General features: G+C 46.7%; 1 protein-coding gene across 1 annotated transcript in view; it reads right to left on the bottom strand.

Moving 5' to 3' along the window:
- LOC121008948 (histidine--tRNA ligase, cytoplasmic-like) overlaps positions 1-23,424 on the bottom strand; it is a 113,949-nt gene that overhangs the window by 37,015 nt on the left and 53,510 nt on the right. The window contains exon 11 of the mRNA XM_040441785.1: positions 6,657-6,773. Within this exon, the coding sequence (XP_040297719.1) occupies positions 6,657-6,773 (117 nt within the window). The remainder of the gene's footprint in view (positions 1-6,656; positions 6,774-23,424) is intronic.

Below are 23,424 nucleotides of genomic sequence, written 5' to 3'. Positions count from 1 at the left end.
CTCATCCCTAGCTGTGACCCAACTGGTTTTTCAGAGAATTTAGCAGTGAAAGTGAAAATGTATATATTTTTTCCAATATGTTGTTTTGGAACCAACTCTTTAACCTCTTCCGGACACAGGGCGTACAGGTACACCCTTATGTCCTGGTACTTAAGGACACAGGGCATACCCTTACGCCCTTGTGTATTTTCAATCACCGCCGCGCGGCGGGCGTTGATCGGAACTTGGTGCCTGCTCAAATCATTGAGCAGGCATCTGGGGCAAATGCGCCGGGGGGTGCTGTGACCACCCCGTGTAGGCGATCGCAGCAAACCGCAGGTCAATTCAGACCAGCGGTTTGCTGCGTTTCCGGGTTATTCAGGTCTCTGAGGACCCGATAACCCGGAACAGGATGGTGATCGGTGGTGTGTTTTTATCCCACCAATCACCATCCTTAGATCCTGAGTGGTGATGGTGACATCACCTCTCAGGATCGCCTCTGATTAGTAGGAGGGCGGGCCGGCGGGAGATTCAAATCATAGCAGCGCTCCTCTCCTCCTCCTTTTGTGTCCGGAGCCCGAGGAGAGAGGAGCGCTGCCTGCACGTGTGGAGCATCACCCCATCTGTGCCCCAGCACCCCCCTTCTGATCAGCAGGTAATTAGGGAAAGTATAGGGAAAGGTTGGGCTAGGCAGGGATAATAAAGGGAAAGTTAGTGTGAAAAAAAAGTTTTATTGCATCACCCTAAGTAGGGTGTCTGGGGTCCACAGCACAGCTGTGTGACCCTAGACCCCCCCCCCCCCCCCCCAACTTTTTTTGGGGGGGCAGGCATTTATTTTTTTTGTGTGCGTACGCTGACTGTGGCCGGCACTCTTAGCGTCCGGCCACTGAATATGACTTTAGTCTTTTTTTCAATGACCAACTGGTAAATCTAATGGTGGAGCAGACGAACCTGTACGCCCAACAGTTCGTTGCTCAACACCTGGGCTCCTTTTTGGCTAGGCCCGGTGGCTGGACCCCGGTCAGTGCAGCCGAGATGAGGACATTTTGGGGCCTCGGGCTGCACATGGGCCTAGTCAAAAAACCTAGTGTCAGGCATTACTGGAGTGGGGACGTCCTCTACCAGACCCCACTTTACAGTACGGCCATGACACGTACCCGGTTTGAGGCCATCCGGAAATACCTGCATTATTCAGATAATGCAGCATGTCCCCCCCCCCCCCCCCCCCCCCCCCCCCAAGGTGATCCTGCCTATGACCGTCTGTATACGGCCGATCATCGATCACTTTGGGGCCAAATTTGTACAGGCCTATGTACCTGGAAGGGAGGTTGCAGTTGATGAGTCTCTGATTGCGTTCAAGGGGAGACTCATTTTCCGCCAGTATGTTCCCTCAAAGCGGGCGAGGTATGGCGTGAAGCTGTACAAACTTTGTGAGAGTACCTCAGGGTACACTTACATGTTTCGTGTGTACGAGCGGCGAGATTCCCGTATTCAACCCCCTTTTGAAGACCCCCTGATGCACGCCTAGAGTAGAAACTCCCTAAAAGAGTCCCCAACTAAGAAACTAAGCCCCTCAAGGTATTTAAAACTGATTTTACAAACTTTATTAACCCTTTAGGTGTTCCTCAACAGTTAATGGCAAATGGAGATTAAATTTCAGAATTAAAATTTTTGGTAACCTTACCTCACAAAAATGTAATATAGAGCAACCAAAAATCCTATGTACCCTAAAAATAGTCCCAACAAAACCGCCAACTTATCCCGTAGTTTCCAAAATGGGGTCACTTTTAGGGAGTTTCTACTTAAGGGGTGCATCAGGGGGGTTGAAACAGGACACTGTGTAAATAAACCGGTCAATAAAAATCAGCCCTCCAAAAACCACACGGCGCTCCTTTCCCTCTACGCCCCACCGTGTGGCCGTACAGTAGTGTACGACCACATATGGGGTGTTTCTGTAAACGGCAGAGTCAGGGCAATAAAGATAGTCTTGTTTGGCTGTTAACCCTTGCTTTGTTAGTGGAAAAAATGGGTTAAAATAAAAAATGTGGCAAAAAAAAATTAATTCTCAAATTTCATCCCCATTTGCCAATAACTCTTGTGCAACACCTGAAGAGTTAAAAAAAAGTTTGTAAAGTCAGTTTAGAATACCTTGATGGGTGTAGTTTCTTATATGGGGTCACTTTTATGGAGTTTCTACTCTAGGGGTGCATCAGGGGGGCTTCAAATGGGACATGGTGTAAATAAACCAGTCCAGCAAAATCTGCCTTCCAAAAACCATATGGTGCACCTTTCCCTCTACGCCCTACTGTGTGCCCGTACAGTAGTTTACGGCCACATATGGGGTGTTTCTGCAAACTACAGAATCGGGGCAATAAATATGGAGTTTTGTTTGGCTGTTAGCCCTTGCTTTGTTACTGGAAAAAATAGATTAAAATGGAAAATTTGCCAAAAAATCTAAATTCTGAAATTTTATCTCCATTTTTGGGTGGTTTCTATTATATAAGTCTCACAAAGTGACTTCAGACCTTAACTGGTCCCTAAAAATTGGGTTTTTGAAAATGTCTGAAAAATTTCAAAATTTGCTTCCAAACTTCTAAGCCTTGTAACATCCCCAAAATATAAAATATCATTCCCAAAATTATCCAAACATGAAGTAGACAAATGGGGAATGTAAAGTAATAACTATTTTTGTAGGTATTACTATGTATTATAGAAGTAGAGAAATTGAAACTTGGAAATTGGCAATTGTTTACTAATTTTTGGTAAATTTGGCATTTTTTTTTATAAATAAAACTTAATTTTTTTTACTTCATTTTACCAGTGTCATGAAGTACAATATGTGACGAAAAAACAAACTCAGAATGGCCTGGATAAGTCAAAGCGTTTTAAAGTTATCACCACTTAAACTGACACTGGTCAGATTTGCAAAAAATGGCCTGGTCCTTAAGGTGAAATAAGGCTGTGTCCTTAAGGAGTTAAACAATTTTTTTAAAACTATTTTCACCTGAATACGGCAGCACCCCATATGTGGTCACACAGCAGGGCTCTGAAGGGATGGATTGCCATATGACTTTTGGTGGGCAGATTTTACTGGACCAGACTATGAGGTACCCCTGCAATGGTAACCACCCCTAACCCCCCCCCCCCCCCCAAAAAAAAAAAAAAAAAAAGTTACCCCATTTTGGAAACTACAACACTCTAGGAATTTTTCAAGGGATGTAGTAAGGACTTTGACCCCACAGGTGTTTTTTAGAATAGCGCTCCTGCGCCCCGTTATGGCACCCCGCAAATTTTGTGCTCAGTATGCCAATACTGAGCATCGGAGCAATGGGGAGGAGACACAGTCTCTCTCTGTGGGCGTCTCCTTCTCCCCTGGCTGTAGCGCAGTCCAATCGCAGCGCAGAGAGCGAAATTTGCGGGGGGCCATAATGGGACGCAGGAGCGCTATTTTAAAAAAACAGGCAGCGCGGCAGCACAGTGGGGGGTACCCCGCAGGTACAGATATTTATCTCACTTACTACAAACCCATGAAAGGACCTCTTTAAACGACAATACCCACTATTTGGTCAGAAGCTGCTGTATGGGCACATTGCAGGGTGCAGAAGAGAAAGAGCACCATGTGTATTTGAGGTCTAGATTGGCGATGTATAGAGGACTGGCCAAAAACTGCATTGGCTCAGAGGTTAAATAAAAAAAGAAACCCCAAAAAAGTGACCCCATTTTAGAAACTGCACCCCTCACAGAATGTAGCATTGGGTATAGTGAGCATTTTGACTCCACAGGTGTTTCGCAAATTAACCAGCCAACACAGGGGAAGAAGGAGGTGCCCTGGAGAAGAGTCCCACCATAGACCTTGTACCAGTGGACAAAATTGCTAGCTGGAGAAGACGGGTGTGAAATTGAGAGTGTTGGAGGGCCTATTTGGCCCCAGAACCACATAGAAAGCCAAATTGGATGTGAACTGTATTGGGAAGGAAGGACATCCACAAACTGAAATGAGACCACATTGTCCTGTGGAAACAGGACCTTGTCCACCAGGGTGGAAAGGAGCTTGTCCAGATGTTCCATCCATTGGGTTGGAATACAGGATGTCTTCTGTTTGTTGATAATCCTACCGAAGGTTGTCCAAAGTGATTTGAAGGTTGGTCAGCTTGTACTTCAACAAAACACTGTCAAGATAAGAATGGACCGCAACTCTCCTAGTGCGGAGTTGCCTGGGAGCGGATACCAAACCAAAGGGGAAGGCACCAAATATGAAATTATACACTGCTCAAAAAAATAAAGGGAACACAAAAATAACATCCTAGATCTGAATTAAATATTCTTCTGAAATACTTTGTTCTTTACATAGTTGAATGTGCTGACAACAAAATCACACAAAAATAAAAAAAAATGGAAATCTAATTTTTCAACCCATGGAGTTCTGGATTTGGAGTCACACTCAAAATTAAAGTGGAAAAACACACTACAGGCTGATCCAACTTTGATGTAATGTCCTTAAAACAAGTCAAAAGGAGGCTCAGTAGTGTGTGTGGCCTCCACGTGCCTGTATGACCTCCCTACAACGCCTGTGCATGCTCCTGATGAGGTGGCAGACGGTCTCCTGAGGGATCTCCTCCCAGACCTAGACTAAAGCATCTGCCAACTCCTGGACAGTCTGTGGTGCAATGTCACGTTGGTGGATAGAGCGAGACATGATGTCCCAGATGTGCTCAATTGGATTCAGGTCTGGGGAACGGGCGGGCCAGTCCATAGCATCAATGCCTTCGTCTTGCAGGAACTGCTGACACACTCCAGCCACATGAGGTCTAGCATTGTCTTGCATTAGGAGGAACCCAGGGCCAACCGCACCAGCATATGGTCTCACAAGGGGTCTGAGGATCTCATCTCGGTACCTAATGGCAGTCAGGCTACCTCTGGCGAGCACATGGAGGGCCGTGCGGCCCTCCAAAGAAATGCCACCCCACACCATTACTGACCCAATGCCAAACCGGTCATGCTGGAGGATGTTGCAGGCAGCAGAACGTTCTCCACGGCGTCTCAAGACTGTCACGTCTGTCACATGTGCTCAATGTGAACCTGCTTTCATCTGTGAAGAGCACAGGGCTCCAGTGGCGAATTTGCCAATCTTGGTGTTCTCTGGCAAATGCCAAACGTCCTGCACGGTATTGGGCTGTAAGCACAACCCCCACCTGTGGACGTCGAGCCCTCATATCACTCTCATGGAGTCTGTTTCTGACCGTTTGAGCAGACACATGCACATTTGTGGCCTGCTGGAGGTCATTTTGCAGGGCTCTGGCAGTGCTCCTCCTGTTCCTCCTTGCACAAAGGCGAAGGTAGCGGTCCTGCTGCTGGGTTGTTGCCCTCCGACGCCCTCCGACGGCCTCCTCCACGTCTCCTGATGTACTGGCCTGTCTCCTGGTAGTGCCTCCATGCTCTGGACACTACGCTGACAGACACAGCAAACCTTCTTGCCACAGCTCGCATTGATGTGCCATCCTGAGCCACTTGTGTGGGTTGTAGACTCCGTCTCATGCTACCACTAGAGTGAAAGCACCGCCAGCATTCAAAAGTGACCAAAACATCAGCCAGGAAGCATAGGAACTGAGAAGTGGTCTGTGGTTACCACCTGCAGAACCACTCCTTTATTGGGGGTGTCTTGCTAATTGCCTATAATTTCCACCTGTTGTCTATCCCATTTGCACAACAGCATGTGAAATTGATTGTCACTCAGTGTTGCTTCCTAAGTGGACAGTTTGATTTCACAGAAGTGTGATTGACTTGGAGTTACATTGTGTTGTTTAAGTGTTCCCTTTATTTTTTTGAGCAGTGTACAATTCAGAACAAAATGAAGGAACCTAGGGAATTGGAGTTTGCTTAACTACAGGGATTCTATTTGCAAAAAATGGCAAATCATCCATTTTGATTTATTTTTCCTTTATGGCTTTCACCACACAATAAATATTTTTATATGTTAATAGTTTGGACATTTACAGACACTGTGATACAAATTATCTTTAATTTTTATTACCGATTTATTTTTAGATTTACAATTTTTGCCATCCATTTAAAGTATACAAAAAAAAAGTATACGACAATGGATGCCGCAGAAGATGGCAAACTGTGGCAGCTGTTCACCATAAAGTTCCAATGTAAAAAAAAATAAAAAAATAAAAATATATATTTTTTTTTAACCAAAATCTGCAGGATAGAAAAGCATGGTGTGCTATGTTTCTGTATCCTCTTTTTTCCAAGTTAAACGGCAAAAACGTGATGTCAACTCACCCTGCCATTTTAGTCCCCTTATGGGACTTGAGGATCGCTTAGAGAGCACCAAGGAGGCATCCTTACTATGTACTGAGCACTATTACTGTGTGGGGGCGCAAATGGGATTGGGTGTGTATAGATAGGCACAGAGCAAATTTATAGAGGTGGATTAGTGAGGAAAAAAAAATTCCAGTAAAAAAAAAGTTAAAAACATTCAACATTGCATCCTGATCCTAACCCCCCACTGAAAATCAGGAAACATGACATTTTCTTCAGAAAAAATTGTATAGCAAATATTTGCCATATATCCTTCATAGAAATCTTGTTTCACATCCCTCAGATGGAATATGAGTATTATCTGTAATCCTACAATAATGGAGACAATACATGGATCACACAAGGGCATCTACCTTGATACCCGCATTCCAGAGTTCTGCTATGAGTTTCAATCTTTCTTCTAAAAGCTTCTTCTGAGCAGCTGCAACTAGAACTTGAGTATCTGTGGTCCGAATCTTCTCTTCAGAAGCCTAAAGAAAGAAAATATGATAAGTTGAATGTGGAAGCCCATAGAATTACAGTAAATGTACAGTATTACAATGCTGCACAATGAACAGCAGCTGAAAAGTCTACGTGCTGGCACCATGTGGCACTGCCCAGCCCGGTGAATGCTCAGGTTCTATACAGCAGCATTCAAAGGTAGATTAGAGTAGGACTCCTCCAATGGAATTTACTCCTTAGACTGGCATGTTAAAAATACCACGGCATTCAAGAGATTAGACAGAAGGATTATATTCCATCTGTCAATTTATCGGTGTCCCAGAGTGCCTCCAGACCTACCTTAACTATATGCCTCTTAGGCTGTGCAAGAGATAGATGGTAATAAAGCTTTGGTATAATGAGTATACCAAAGAATTATAGATGCAATCAGAATATGAAGTCCCCTAATAAGTATACAAAAATAAGTTTATTTAAAAAAGTGTGTTCACAGTAAAAAAAAAAAAAAACAACATTATTTTAATAAAATACACATATTGCTGTTTTCATAGCATACAGTGTAATAAAAAAATAAAAAATAAAAAAAAGAATTCGGGTAATACAATAACTCCTTATAGAGAGCACCTAAATGGCGTAAGGAGTCTTATAGGCCAGGCAACGCTCCTCTGGTATAGGGTATGAAAATGAGTTCTTAGTAAGCTCTACCTCTAATCTGCCACCAAATGTGGCATACCCTCTTCCCAGAATTCTGGAGGCGCGTTTCCTGGCCTATAAGATTCTATGAAGAAAGCATGACATGTAAGCCTCATGTAAAATAAAGCTTATAAAAAAAATGGCAGAATAAAACAGCAGCAGAAGTCAACCTTCAATAGACAAATAATAAGTTATATGTGTACCCCATATTTTTATTTTTTTTATAAATAAAAAGTGTCCTGTTAAAGGGAACCTGTCATCCACTTTATGCTGCCCATACTAACAGCAGTATAAAGTAGAGACAGGCGAGTTGATTTCAGCGGTCTGTCATTTAGAAGTTAAAAGTAAGTGGTTGCCGAGAACCAACATCACAATCATGGCAGACTGGGCCTGGTAAAGAGTCCCGGCCACCTGAGAAGAGTCCTGGTTATTCATGAATCCCTGCTCTCCCTGCCCACCTGCTGATGACTTACAGTCTAATACCTAGTTTTCTCCCTATCTCTGGGACACAACTCATCAGCAGATGGGTGAGAGAGCAGGACATTATAAATAACCAGGACTCTTCTCAGGTAGATTTGACGCTGTAATGATTATGATGCTGGTTCTCAGCAACCACTTACTTTTAGCTCATGAGTGACACACTGCTGAAATCAGTATTTCTATCACTACTTTATACTGCCATCTGTAAGGTCAGAATAAAGTTGATGACAGGTTCCCTTTAAAATCAAGTCCACATTGATGTGTGGCTCTTGGAATATGGCAACGTAATAGCTTAGTTGCATAAAATGTGCCATCATTGTGCAAAAGTATTAAAACTACACATATTTGATATCAATCTAATCGCACCAAAGAACAGAATGAAGGTAGTAACATGTTAATTATTCCACTCTGTAAAAGATGGAAATTAAAACACAAAACAAATGTTGCTATCCCCTCAAAAAAAACAGGCTCTTAAACCTTAGGATACCGGAGGTTTTTCGTTTTTGCGTTTTCATTTTTCTTCCCCATCTTCCTTGAGCCACAACTTTTTTTTTCTGTTCACATAACTGTACGAGGGCTTCTTTTTGCGGGAAAAGTTGTACTTTCTAATGCCACCATTTTTTAATATGGCATACAATGTAGTTGGATGCGGGAAAAAATTCCAAATGGGGTGGAATTGGAAGAAAAAATTTGATTTTTGTGAACTCACCTGTAAAATCTCTCTCGCTTGATTCATTGGGGGACACAGGACGGTGGGTATAGCTTTCTGCTGCCACTAGGAGGCGACACTAGGCTGAAAACTGTTAGCTCCTCCCCTGCAGGCTATACCCCCTCCAGCCTGGAGAGAGCATTTCAGTTTGTGCTCCAGCAGTAAGAGAGACCAAATTAAAAGTAAAAATCAACAGAAAACTGTATACTGTCATGAGACCGAACCAAACACAAGGTCCCAACAGACAAAATAGGAACCCCACTTGCCTCACAACAATATGTGGGTGGGTGCTGTGTCCCCCAATGAATCAAGCGAGAAAGAGATTTTACAGGAGAGTTCACAAAAATCTAATTTTCTCGGTCATATCATTGGGGGACACAGGACCGTGGGACGTCCTAAAGCAGTCCCCAGGGAGGGAAACAAAATTCTCCCAAACAAACTCTCTATGGAAATCACTGAACTGCGGCCTGCAGAACCCTGCGGCCGAGAGAAGCATCCAATGAATGCACCCGGTAAAATTTAGTAAAGGTGTGTAGAGAAGACCAAGTCGCTGCTTTACACAACTGAGATGCAGAAGTGTGGTGGAGGTGTGCCCAAGAAGCCCCGACCGCTCTGGTAGAGTGAGCCGTGATCCCGGGTGGAGGAACCTTGTCCCTGTAACGATAGGCCTCGGCAATGGCCGAGCGAATCCACCGAGCAATAGTCACCTTTGAAGCTGCCAAACCTTTACAAGGGCCTAATGAGATAACGAACAGAGGGTCAGTGCGTCTAAAGGGGGCCACAACCGACAGATAGATGTTCAAGGCCCGTACTACATCCAGACGATGGAGGGAGACCTCCCGCGGATGGGAAGGCTGAGGGCAAAACAATGTCCTCATTCACGTGAAATGCAGAAACAACCTTTGGTAAAAAAAAAAAAGATGGCACTGGACGAAGAACCACCTTATCTTGGTGAAACACCAAAAAGGGTTCCTTGTAGGAGAGAGCTGCCAGTTCCGAAACCCGTCGAATAGAGGTAATGGCCACTAAAAAGGCCACTTTCCAGGAAAGTAGACGGACGGAAACTTCACTCAGGAGGTTCGAACGGCGCTGTCTGGAGTGCACCGAGAACCAGGTTCAGGTCCCAAGAATGTAATGGGGGCCGATATGGGGGGGGGGGAACGGTATGAGCTACTCCTTGCTAGAAAGTCTTGACCGGACCTAGGACGGCTAGAGTACGTTGGAAAAAAAATGGACAGGGCAGAGACCTGCCCTTTGAGGGAACTGAGAGCCATGCCCAGGTCCAATCCTGACTGAAGGAACTCTAGAACCGTCAGAAGGGAAAAACGCCTGGGAGGAAGGGCTCGTTCCTCGCAGAAACGCAAGAAGGATTTCCAGGTCCGGTAGTAAATCCTAGAAGAGGAAGGTTTCCTGGCCCTAATCATGGTTCGAATGACGCAATCAGAAAAACCTCTGCGTTTCAACAGCCACGCCGTTAAACGTAGCGTATCTAAACTCTGATGGAACACTGGGCCCTGGGAGAGTAGATCGGTTCTGATTGGAAGAGGCCACGGAGCATCTCCTAGCAGAAGAACGAGTTCTGAGTACCAAGCTCGTCGAGGCCAGTCTGGGGCGATCAGGATCGTCTTGATGCCTTCCTTCCTGATTCTTCGTAGGATCCGAGGTAGAAGTGGTAACGGTGGGAACACGTAAAGAAACGCAAAGCTGTCCCAAGGCGCTACGAGAGCGTCCAGATGCTGCCGGATCCCTTGCGCGAGAGAGGAAGCACGGAAGCTTGTGATTGAACCTGGACGCCATCAGGTCCGCTTCCGGACGTCCCCACCTGAGAGAGATGGCCTCGAACACCTCCGGATGGAGGGACAACTCCCCCGGGTCCACTGTTGTCCGGCTGAGAAAGTCTGCCGTCCAGTTGTTCACTCCCGAGATGAAGACTGCCGAAATTATCGGAACATGGGACTCCGCCCACTGCAAAATCTTCGCAGACTCCTGCATCACCGGAAGGCTGCGAGTCCCTCCTTGGTGGTTGATGTAGGCCACAGCTGTGGCATTGTCCGACTGCACCCTGATCGGACGACCCTGCAGAAGTGGAGTCCAATGGACAAGGGAGAGATAAATGGCCCGGAGTTCCAGTATGCTGATGGGAAGTTTGGACTCCAATGGAGACCAAATACCCTGGACCGTCCGTGTGGCGAGAACTCCGCCCCAACCGCGAAGGCTGGAGTCTGTTGTAATGATCGTCCATATCACTAGAAGGAAGGATTTCCCCGCCAACAGATGCGCAGACTCTGTCCACCAACCGAGGGCTGTACGCGTTTGGAGGGACAGCCGGATCCAGCGATCCAGAGAATTCGGGGATTTGTCCCAAGATGACAAAATGGCTCGTTGAAAACACCTCGTGTGAAATTGAGCGAAGGGAATGGCCTCGAAGGAGGCCACCATCATGCCCAGCACCCGCATGCAATTGCGGATAGACATATTGCGGCGTTGGAGTAATATGCGTATAGATCTCAGAATGTCCACGCTCTTGTCCAATGGCAGGCGTACCACGGCTGCACCCGAGTCTAGTATCATGCCCAGAAACCTGATTTGTGTGGTGGGAGATAAGCAGGATTTCCGCCGATTGACTATCCACCCGAAGAGGGACAGGGTACTCAAAAGTTATCTGAAGACTCTCCTCGCATTGGGAGAACGTAGATGCTTTGATCAAGATATCGTCTAGATACGGGAGGAGAGTGATGCCCCTTTGTGAACACTCTCGGAGCTGTCGCTAGGCCGAATGGCAGGGCAACGAACTGGTAGTGACATGAATGAATGGCAAAACGAAGAAAAAGATGAGCGGGTGCAATGGGAACGTGTAAGTAGGCGCCTTGGATGTCTATCGATGCCATGAGTTCTCCCTGTACCAAAGAGGCAATCACAGAGCGGAGTGACTCCATCTTGAACCGTTGAATGCGGAGGAAACTATTCACTATCTTGAGGTCCAGCACTGGGCGAACATCGCCTTCCTTTTTGGGTACTACGAAAAAGGTTTAAATAGAAACCCGTAAATCTTTTGTGTAAGGGGACCGGAATCATCACGCCCCGTATGAGAAGGGACTGGACTGCTTGGAAGAAAGCAGCCGCCCGACCTGGATCCTTGGGCGGCTGGGAGAGGAAAAAACGGTTGGGTGGGATAGATTTGAATTCTATCTTGTATCCTGATGTCACTACCTCTTGTGCCCAAGCGTCCGATATATGAGTTCGCCACATTTCCTGAAAAAGAAGGAGACGACCCCCCACCTGTAAGGATGGGGCCGCACCTTCATGCTGAGGGCTGTTTCCCGGGAGCGGAACGAGGCTGTTGCGCTCGCGGACGCCATGCTGGCTGGGGTTTGAAGGATGGGCCTTTTCGCTGGTCCTGATTGGGTGGCCTAAATGCAGGTGGGGCCACCGGACGAGTGCCCGCAAACCTACAAAAGGACTGATAACGGGAAGATGTGACCCTAGGACGAAAGGAACATTTCACCTTGGGTTGCAGTAAATGGGTGATTTTCCCCCTGTTGCTTCCGAAATAATATCATCTAGCCGGGTACCAAAAAGTTGAGACCCGGCAAAGGGAAGTCTGGAAAGAGAACGTTTGGAGGATGAATCCGCTGACCAGACTTTAAGCCACAGTTCTCGGCGGATAGATACCACGAAAGCCGAGGAACGGGCGACCATCGTCCCCGCGTCCAGAGCCGCTTCGCAGAGGTACTTTCCTGCCTGCGAAATTTGTACCGCCAAGGACTGGAGTTCCACCGGAGGAAGATTGGTCGCAAGGTCTTGGTTCAAACGGAGGGCCCACTCAGAAACCGCCTTGGCTACCCATGCCGATGCGAAGATCGGGAGTAAGGCTGAACCACTGGCTGCAAAGACCGATAGCGAGTTAATGCGCCGATCTACTGGGTCCTGGAGAGAGGAGCCATCCGCCACCGGAATAGTCGTGTTCTTTGCGAGGCGAGCGACCGGTGGGTCTACCTTCGGTGGTGAGGCCCATTTTTCCACACAACCAGTTGGAAAAGGGTAGAGCAAGTCTAACCACTTTGGGACAATGAAGCGCAAACCTGGCTGGTCCCAAGCCTTTGTGACAACGGAAAAGTCGTTGTGTACAGGGAAGGACTTAGGGGTCTGCTTTGTACGCAAAAATGACACTCCCTGGTGGCTGGGAGTTCCTCCTGAACTTGGAAAGTGTCCCGGATAGCTGAAATCAGACTACCTACCATAGACGCAATCTGGGAAGACTGCTCCAGGTCCATCTCCGTATCTGAATCCGCAATCTCACCATCCGATAGTCCGTCACCTAAAATGTAGGACGTCTGAGATCGGGAAACAAGAGGGGGAGGGGATGCAGAGGCGTCAGAAGAGGAATGACGACCTTATCTGGGACGCTTGCTAGTAAGCCTGCTCCTAGTTTGTGCGCCTTGCGAAGGTGAGGGCTGCACTGTGGGTGATCTCTCTACCAAACGACCCAGTAATGAAAAAATGGAATGGGAGACTTTGGAGAGGTCTTCTACTGCCCGGGACAGGGACCTTGCCCAGTTAGGTTCTCCACAGTCAGAGGGGTCTTGAACTCCTGTGGGTTGTGACAATATGGAGGGATGGCTCAGTGGGGCCGCCTGACATGCAGAGCATAGAGAGTGACTGGCTACGAGGGAATTTAACAGAACATGAAGTGCAGGTTTAATAAGTGGTCCTGCAGGGTGCCTGGGGAGGGGTCTTAGGCTACTTTCACACTAGCGTTCGGGGCTCCGCTTGTGAGTTCCGTTTGAAGGCTCTCACAAGCGGCCCCGAACGGATCCGTACTGCCCCAATGCATTCTGAGTGGATGCGGATCCGCTTAGAATGCATCAGTTTGGCACCGTTTGGCCTCCACTCAGCAGGCGGACACCCGAACGCAGCTTGCAGCGTTTTCGTGTCCGCCTGGCGCCAAACGGATCCGTCCAGACTTACAATGCAAGTCAATGGGGACGGATCCGTTTGACATTGACACAATATGGTGCAATTTCAAACGGATCCGTCCCCCATTGACTTTCAATGTAAAGTCAGGATTATACCATCAGATCGGAGTTTTCTCCAATCCGATGGTATATTTTAACTTGAAGCGTCCCCATCACCATGGGAACGCCTCTATGTTAGAATATACTATCGGATTTGAGTTACATCGTGAAACTCAAATCCGACAGTATATTCTAACACAGAGGCGTTCCCATGGTGATGGGGACGCTTCAAGTTAGAATATACTGAGAACTGTGTACATGACTGCCCCCTGCTGCCTGGCAGGTGCTGCCAGGCAGCAGGGGGCAGACCCCCCCCCTCCTGTATTTAACTTATTGGTGGCCAGTGCGGGCCCCCCCTCCCTCCCCAGTATTAATTGTAACCAGTGCGGCCCCCCTCCCTCTATATTCATCGGTGGCCAGTGCGGATATTAAATATGACCAGTGCGGCCTCCCCCTCCCTCCCCAGTATTAAATATGAGCAGTGCGGTCTCCCCCTCCCTCCCTCCCTCCCCAGTATTAAATATGAGCAGTGCGGCCTCCCCCCTCCCTCTATTCATTGGTGGCCAGTGCGGATTCAAAGTATTGTGATCAGTGCGGCCTCTCCTCTCCTCTTCCCCCCCCCATCATTGGGGCTCCGATCGGTTACCATGGCAGCCAAGACGCTATTGCAGTCTTGGCTGCCATGGTTACTTAGCAACAAATAGCAGCATTATACTTACCTGAAGAGCTGCGATCTATGTGACCGGCCGGGAGCTCCTCCTACTGGTAAGTGACAGGTCTATAGGCAATGCGCCGCACAGACCTGTCACTTTACCAGTAGGAGGAGCTCCCGGCCGGTAACAGACATCGCAGCTCTTCAGGTAAGTATAATGATTCTATTTGTTGCTAAGTAACCATGGCAGCCAAGACTGCAATAGCGTCTTGGCTGCCATGGTAACCGATCGGAGCCCCAGCGATTTAAACTGGGACTCCGATCGGTACTCTCCGCTGCCACCAATGATGGGGGGGAGGGGGGGGGAGAGGCCGCACTGATCACAATACTTTGAATCCGCACTGGCCACCAATGAATAGAGGGAGGGGGAGGCCGCACTGCTCATATTTAATACTGGGGAGGGAGGGGGAGACCGCACTGCTCATATTTAATACTGGGGAGGGAGGGGGAGACCGCACTGCTCATATTTAATATCCGCACTGGCCACCGATGAATATAGAGGGAGGGGGGCCGCACTGGTTACAATTAATACTGGGGAGGGAGGGGGAGCCGCACTGGCCACCAATAAGTTAAATACAGGAGGGGGGGGGGGGCAGTCATGGGGGCAGTCATGTACACAGGCAGGGGGCAGTCATGTACCCGGCAGGCAGGGGGCAGTCATGTACACAGTTCTCAGGATATTCTAACTTGAAGCGTCCACATCACCATGGGAACGCTTCTGCGTTTAGAATATACTGTCGGATCTGAGTTTTCCGAAGTGAAAAATCAGATCTGAAATAAACTGTTATGCAAACGGATCCGTTCTGAACGGATGCAAAGCGTTTGCATTATAGGAGCGGATCCGTCTGATGAAACATCAGACGGATCCGCTCCGAACGCTAGTGTGAAAGTAGCCTTAGCTGGGTCTGACTGTGTGGCTTCTCTATGCTGGAGGGGGTAGCGATCTCCTACCATTAGAAGTCCCAGGTCCTGTGTCCTTGTGGCAAGGGAGCGCTGGAGAGGTCTTCCGGAGTGCCGCGGTGGGAAAATAGGCTCCGCCCCCCACGCGGGTCGTGTGAGGAAATGGCTGGGAAGAAGCCACGCCCCCCGCTCGCATGCTAGGAGCCACCATGAGAGGGGAAGGGGTTAATATAGCGCCGGACATGTTGCCTCAGGAGATGTCTGGAGACTTAAGAAGTGGAGTGGGGAGGAAGAGCGCTGAAGAGGGAGAGATCGGACCACTCTCCTTGTAGTAGCAAAGCCGCTGCAGTTGCGATGCTGCCGACATTAACCCCCGCAGTGCTGTACCGCCGCCGCTGAGGATCTGAGGACGCAGGAGGGAGATCGCTACCCAGCAGACAGGGGTGAGGAGCTAAGGGAGGGAGAGAGGGGAGTAATACTCACCTGTCTTCTGTGGACTTCGCCCTTGGATGTCGTCCCAGCAGGGCCACCCAACGACCGCTGGCAGAAGGCATCAGGGGTCCGGGCAGTATAGGGCTGGTGAGTAGGTGGCCCTATTGCTGGTGGGAAGCAGAGGAGCGAGGCTGCCCTGGTCCACTTGTCTTCTTGGGGGGGGGGGGCAAGGAAGGTGGGACAACCAACACCGGCTAGCCTCCCAGGGAGAGACAGACGCCATGCGAATCTGTGCCCCATGAACCTAATAAAATAAAAAATAAAATAAAAATTTCCAAAAGAGCCACCCTGCTAAGCAGGGAGGTCTGCCTCCTACGACACTAAGCTAGAAACTGAAATGCTCTCTCCAGGCTGGAGGGGGTATAGCCTGCAGGAGAGGAGCTAACAGTTTTCAGCCTAGTGCCGCCTCCTAGGGGCAGCCGCAAGCTATACCCACGGTTCTGTGTCCCCCCATGATATGAGCGAGAAATGCAATTCCTCCACCGTTTTACGGGTTTTGTTCCCAAGCGTTCCATTTGCGGCAAAACTGACCCATGCCCTTCATTCTCTGGGTCAGTACGATTACAACGATATCCCATATGTATAGGTTTTTTGTTTCTAAATAGTAAAAAAATAAATGTAAACTTCACCATATTCTAACCCCCTTTCCTTTTTAATAGTTATATCTACTGAGGTATGTAGTTGGTCATCTGTAGTTTTTATTGATACCATTTTGGAGAGTGTGTGACATTTTGATCACATTTTATTACATTTGTTTGGGCAAGAAAAAAAATGGCAAATTGGCCATTTTGACCCTTCTTTCAGCGCCACGGCCTACTCACTGTTTACCGCTGGCCCAGTAACGTCACAACTAGTATCAACTGGCCTGGGTGCGTCTAAGCTCTGTTCACTTAAATGGAGCTTAGACGCGCCCAGGCCAGTTGATACTAGTCGTGACGTCACTGGGCCAGCGGTAAACAGTGAGAAGGCCGCGGCACTGCTGAAGCACCGCTGCCTTCTCAAACAGCTGATCAGCGGGGGTCCCGGGTGTCTGAACCCCGCCGGTCAGATACTGATGAATCTATCCAGAGCAAGCATGTTAAACAAAGGCTAACATGGGCCAAAAAAAACAAAATTTAAGTTTATGTGGGCCGCATCAAAAAAATAAATAAAAAATCGTACATTTTCATAGAACAACATTGTTGTTTCATGACTGCTGACCCCCAACATCCCGTTGCCCAATAACACAAGTGAGACCAATATATATATATACAAATATTAAACTTCACTATAAGACGCACCTAGGTTTTTGAGGAGGAAAATAAGAAAAAAATATTTTTAACCAAAAGTTGTGCTTTTGGTGGGCTTTGAATTAATGGTGGTCTGTGCATGACACTATTATGGGGGATCTGTGGATGACGCACTGTCATGTGGGGGACCTGTGGATGGCACTGTTATGGGGGACCTGTGGATGGCACTGTTATGGGGGATCTGTGGATGGCACGGTTATGGGGGATCTGTGGATGGCACGGTTATGGGGGATCTGTGGATGGCACGGTTATGGGGGATCTGTGGATGGCACTGTTATGGGGGATCTGTGGATGGCACTGTTATGGGGGATCTGTGGATGGTACTGCTATGGGGTGGGATATCTGTGGATGGCATTGTTATGGGGTGGGGGGATCTGTGGATGGCATTGTTATGGGGTGGGGGATCTGTGGATGGCATTGTTATGGGGTGGGGGATCTGTGGATGGCATTGTTATGGGGTGGGGGGGGATCTGTGGATGGCATTGTTATGGGGTGGGGGATCTGTGGATGGTGCTGTTATGGGGGGATCTGTGGATGGCATTGTTATGAGGTGGGGGATCTGTGGATGGAACTGTTATGGGGTGGGATATCTGTGGATGGTACTGCTATGGGGTGGGATATCTGTGGATGGTACTGCTATGGGGTGGGATATCTGTGGATGGCATTGTTATGAGGTGGGGGGATCTGTGGATGGAACTGTTATGGGGGGGATCTGTGGATGACACTGCTATATGTCATACACAGATCCCCCTCATAACAGTGTCCCCCAATACACCGGCCCTCTGCTCACCGAAGTATTTATAAACGTGAATCCTTATCCTGTTATTAAGTTGAACTAACGCTGCGCTCTCCCATGTTCCCATGTTCCCCTGTATCCCCACAGCACTTACGAACACGCTTCCATAGCAGGCAGAGCGGATGGCACCAGCGTTAGTTCAACTTAATAACAGGATAAGGATTCACGTTTATAAATACTTTGGTGAGCGGCGGGGCCCGGTGTAAGAGTACAGTGACTGCACCGGGCCCCGCCCCTAGTTACGGACTCCAGCCCCTCCTCTCTCCCAGCTCATACATAGCAGTCTGCGATGCTGCATCTTTGCCGGGCCGCAAAGATATTCATTGCGGGCCGCATGCGTGTTTGACACCCATGATCCAGAGGAAAGATCATCATTTAAAACAAACTGCAGAACTCCTTTAACCCTATTAAACTGGCTGACATTAGCGATGTGCTAATGTCAGCAGACCCTAACTGTACTATTTTTATGGATGCCCCGGTTACTGCACAATTTTAAAGGGGTTCTGCATTTTGTTTTAACTGATCTATCCTCTGGATAGATCATCAGCATCTGATCGGTGGGGGTCCAACACCCGGGACCCCCGCCGATCAGCTGTTTGAGAAGGCAGCGGTGCTCCAGCAGCGCAGCGGCCTTCTCACTGTTTACCGCTGGCCCAGTGACGTCACGACTAGTATCAACTAGCATGGGCGGGGCTAAGCTCTGTTCACTTGAATGGAGCTTAGCCCCGCCCACGCTAGTTGATACTAGTCGTGACGTCACTGGGCCTGCAGTGAGAAGGCCGTGGCACTCCTCTTGGCGGCCCTGTGCACTGGATAAATCTCTCGCCTGCGCAGTCCCAGCACACAGGGCCGGCAGGAGGAGACAAACGCTGCCTGGCCCTGTCAATCAAGAACGGCAGGGCGTGACTTGAGGTGGGAGAATGGAGCCTCTAGGAGCAGGAGCAACAAAGTTTAATAGGGTTAATTCTGGTGACAGAAACCCTTTAAACTTTCATATTTGTTTTAATTTTTTTTATATATTTGTAATTTTTTTTTAAAGTTTTTTTGTAATGATTTTAAAGCTCATATTTGAGCGTATAAAATGATTTTTTTTTATTTTTAACAATCGTGGATTTTTAAAATGCATTTATTACTGACTATTGCTCATTTCTTATGTTGGCCTACCACCTGGTGGCCAAAATAAGAATTGCAATTTGAATGCCCTCTGCCTCTTCAGTGAGGCTGAGCGTATTCAAATCAATAACCGGCATCCTCACTGACCACAGAGGATGCCGGTAACAAGGCCAGAGCGCGAGCTTGGCATCTAAGGGCTCTTTCACACTTGCGTTCTTTTCTTCCGGCATAGAGTTCCGTCGTCGGGGCTCTATGCCGGAAGAATCCTGATCAGTTTTATCCTAATGCATTCTGACTGGAGAGAAATCCGTTCAGGATGCATCAGGATGTCTTCAGTTCCGGAACGGAACGTTTTTTGGCCGGAGAAAATACCGCAGCATGCTGCGCTTTTTGCTCCGGCCAAAAATCCTGAAGACTTGCCGCAAGGCCGGATCCGGAATTAATGCCCATTGAAAGGCATTGATCCGGATCCGGCCTTAGGCTAAACGTCGTTTCGGCGCATTGCCGGACCCGACATTTAGCTTTTTCAGAGTGGTTACCATGGCTGCCGGGACGCTAAAGTCCTGGCAGCCATGGTAAAGTGTAGCGGGGAGCGGGGGAGCAGCATACTTACCGTCCGTGCGGCTCCCCGGGCGCTCCAGAGTGACGTCAGGGCGCCCCAAGCGCATGGATCACGTGATCACATGGATCACGTCATCCATGCGCATGGGGCGCTCTGACGTCATTCTGGAGCGCCCCGGGAGCCGCACGGACTAAGTATACCGCTCCCCCGCTCCCCGCTCCTACTATGGCAACCAGGACTTTAATAGCGTCCTGGGTGCCATAGTAACACTGAAAGCATTTTGAAGACGGCTCAGTCTTCAAATGCTTTCAGTACACTTGCGTTTTTCCGGATCCGGCGGGCACCTCCGGCAAAAAACTCAGGATAGGTTATACATATAACAAAAGTGGACAAACCCTTTAATCAGATAAAAGAGGACCTTTCACCACTTCTGACATGCCCGTTTTAATAGCTTCATTAATTCCCCATGTAATAACAATTCTGGAGCATCTATTCTTATGGCTCTATGTTGTGCCATTCCTTTATTATTTACTAGAAGTTATGAATAAATTGCTAGCAGTCTGCAGTAAGGGTACAGAGCGGAGGTAACAAGTTGGGGTGGGGGGGTGACTATAGCCAATAAGTGCTGCCATTCTCAGACTGTGCAGGTACACCCCAACTTGTTACCTCCCCTCTGTACCCTTACTGAAGGCTAATAGCAATTCATTCATAACCTCTAGTTGAAATAAAGGAATTGCACAACATACAGACATAAGAATAGATGTTACAGAATTGTTACTACATGGGAGATGCATGTAGCTATTAACCCCTTAAGGACCCTGCCATATTTCACCTTAAGGACCAGGCCATTTTAAACAAATCTGACATGTGTCACTTTATGTGGTAATAACTTTAAAACTTTCTTACTTATCCAGGCCATTCTGAGAGTGTTTTCTCGTCACATATTGTACTTCTTCATGACAGTGGTCAAATGGAGTCATAACAAAATACCAAAAATGTGGAAACATTTTCAAATTTCAATTTCTCTACTTTTATAATAGATAGTAATACCGCCAAAAATAATTACTTTACATTCCCCATATGTCTACTTCATGTTTGGATCATTTTGTGAATGCAATTTTATTTTTTTGGGATGCTAGAAGCCTTAGAAGGAAAATTTCCAAAACCCACTTTTTAAGGACCAGTTCAGGTCTGAAGTCACTTTGTGGGGGTTACATAATAGAAACCACCCAAAAATGACCCCAGTTTAGAAACTACACCCCTCAAGGTATTCAAAACTGATCTTACAAACTTTGTTACCCCTTTAGGTGTTCCACAAGAATTAATGGTAAATGGAGAGGAAATTTCAGAATTTCACTTTAGCAGATTCTCCATTATAATAAAATATTTTCCGCTAACAAAGCACGGGTTAACAGCCAAACAAAACTCAATATTTATTGCCCCGATTCTGTAGTTTACGACCACATGTGGGGTGTTTCTGTAAACTGCTGTACGGGCGCACGGCAGGGCGCAGAAGGAAAGGAGCGCCATATGTTTTTTTGAAGGCAGATTTCACTGGGATAATTTTAAAGCTGCCATGTCACATTTAAAGACCCCCATGATGCACCCCTAAAGTAGAAATGCCCAAAAAGCGACCCCATTTTGGAAACTACGGGATAAGGTGGCAGTTTTGTTGGTACTATTTTAGGGTACATATAATTTTTGGTTGCTCTATATTACACTTTTTGTGAGGCAAGGTAACAAAAAAATAGCTGTTTTGGCACAGTTAGATCATGTGGTATTTTTATAGAGCAGGTTGTTACGGACGCGACAATACTAAATGACAATATGTTGTTTGTTTCAGTTTTACATAATAAAGCATTTTTGAGAAAAATGTTTTTTTTAGTATCTCCATATACTGAAAGCCATAGTTTTATTTTACATTTTTTGGGGAGACTGTCTTATGTAGGGGCTAATTATTTTCGGTATGAGATGACGGTTTGATTGGTACTATTTTAGGGTGCATATGATTTTGATTGTCTGGAAGTACGCTTTTTGTGATTTAAGGTGACAAAAAAAAATGGCTTTTTTGGTTTTCCAAATAGGACTTTCCCTTTAAAGGGGTTATCTGGGAAATGATAATGATCACTTATCCTCAGGATAGGTGATCATTATTAGATCAGCGGGGTCTGAGTCTTGGCACCCACGCCGATGAGCTGTTCCAGGGAGCCCCCGGAGCTCCCTGCATCTCTCATTGTACAGAGCCTGTGCTTGCTATTGCAGCGCAGTCCCATTTACTTCTATGCCATGTCACTGATTTTTGCTGACATCACATGGCCTAGGAAGAGGCTGCAGTGCTCACGGAATGCCAGCCTCTTCTAACAGCTGATTGGCAGGTGTCCTGGGTGTTGCACCATCTGATCTTGATGACCAATAGGTCATCAATATTATTTAAGGAATAACCCCTTTAATAATAATAATCATTTTAACTGGAAATGAATTTTTTTTGGCAAAGTACTAAACAATGAAATTAACCAGTGAGTGAATATGAATTAACAGAATAATAGAAGCTGAAATAAAATTTTGGATTGAAGTCTGGGATGCTAGTACCACAAGTGTCTTGCAGATGACAGAGACATTGGCATTTAAAGGGCTTTTACAATTTCAGCAAATATTAAAAGTCTTACAAATTTCTAATAAACTTTCTGTATCAAGTCCTCATTGATATCAAGATCTCTGCCTTTAAGTGTTTCTACACTGAGCAATTTCCTGTTTTTGTTTTTTACTCCCTGTCCTCTTGAAGTCATAGCTTTTTATTTTTTCATTCACATAGCTGTATGACGGCATGTTTGAGGGACAAGTACTACTTTCTAATGGCACCATTTAATATTGCATAGGATGTAGTTGGAAGCTGGAAAAAATTCCAAATGGAATTGGAAAACAACCTCAGTTATACGAGTTTTGTTTTTACATTCGCTATGAGGCAAAACTGACTTGTGCTCTTCATTCTTCAAGTCAGTACTATTACAGCAATACCACATACCGTATATAGAGGTTTTCTTGCTTTTTAATACTGAAAAAAATAAAAAACTTAGTCATACACAGCTAAAATAGTTAAGTTTTTCTTAAAAAAAATTTGGGGAGAAGAAAATGGAAAAAACTGAATTGGCCATTTTGATTTTTTTTCCATTACGCCATTCACTGTATGGCATAAATTTTTACTATTTTAATAGTGCATGCGTTTTTGGGCGAGGTGATGTCTATGTTTATTTATATTTTTTGTTTTATATTTTTAATTAAAAATTTTAATTTAGTTTTTTACTTTTAAACAGGCTACTTTCACACTAGCGTTTTGGTTTCCGTTTGTGAGATCCATTCAGTGCTCTAACAAGCAGTCCAAAATGGATCAATTTTGCCCTTAATGCATTCTGAATGGATAAGGATCCGCTCAGAATGCATCAGTTTGGCTCCGTTCCGCCTTGGAGCTTGCAGCGTTTTGGTGTCAGTCTGACAAAACTGAGCCAAACGGATCAATGTAAGTCAATGGGGACGGATCCGTTTTCACTGACACAATCTGGCACAATAGTAAAACGGATCCATCCCCCATTGACTTTCAATAGTGTGCAAGACTGATCCGTTTTGGCTATGTTAAAGGTAATACAAACGGATCCGTTCTGAACGGATGCATGCGGTTGTATTATCTGAATGGATGAGTTTGTGCAGATCCATGACGGATCCGCACCAAACGCGAGTGTGAAAGTAGCCTAACATGCAATCATTGGATTGCAATTTGCATAAACTAAAGGATTTGCATTCCAATGTAGTACTGCCACCTGCTGGCCTACATAGGAGTATAGCTGTAAAAAGCAGCGGAGCCTCAGAAGGCCCTGACAGTCAGACAATGAACCGCTCGCCTGATCACCATCTTTGGGAGCCTTTGCAG

The sequence above is a fragment of the Bufo bufo genome, chromosome 1, assembly GCF_905171765.1.
Source record: "Bufo bufo chromosome 1, aBufBuf1.1, whole genome shotgun sequence".
NCBI classification, from domain to species: domain Eukaryota; kingdom Metazoa; phylum Chordata; class Amphibia; order Anura; family Bufonidae; genus Bufo; species Bufo bufo.
Note: the sequence above shows the minus strand (reverse complement) of the source record. Positions and strands in the feature narration are given on the sequence as shown.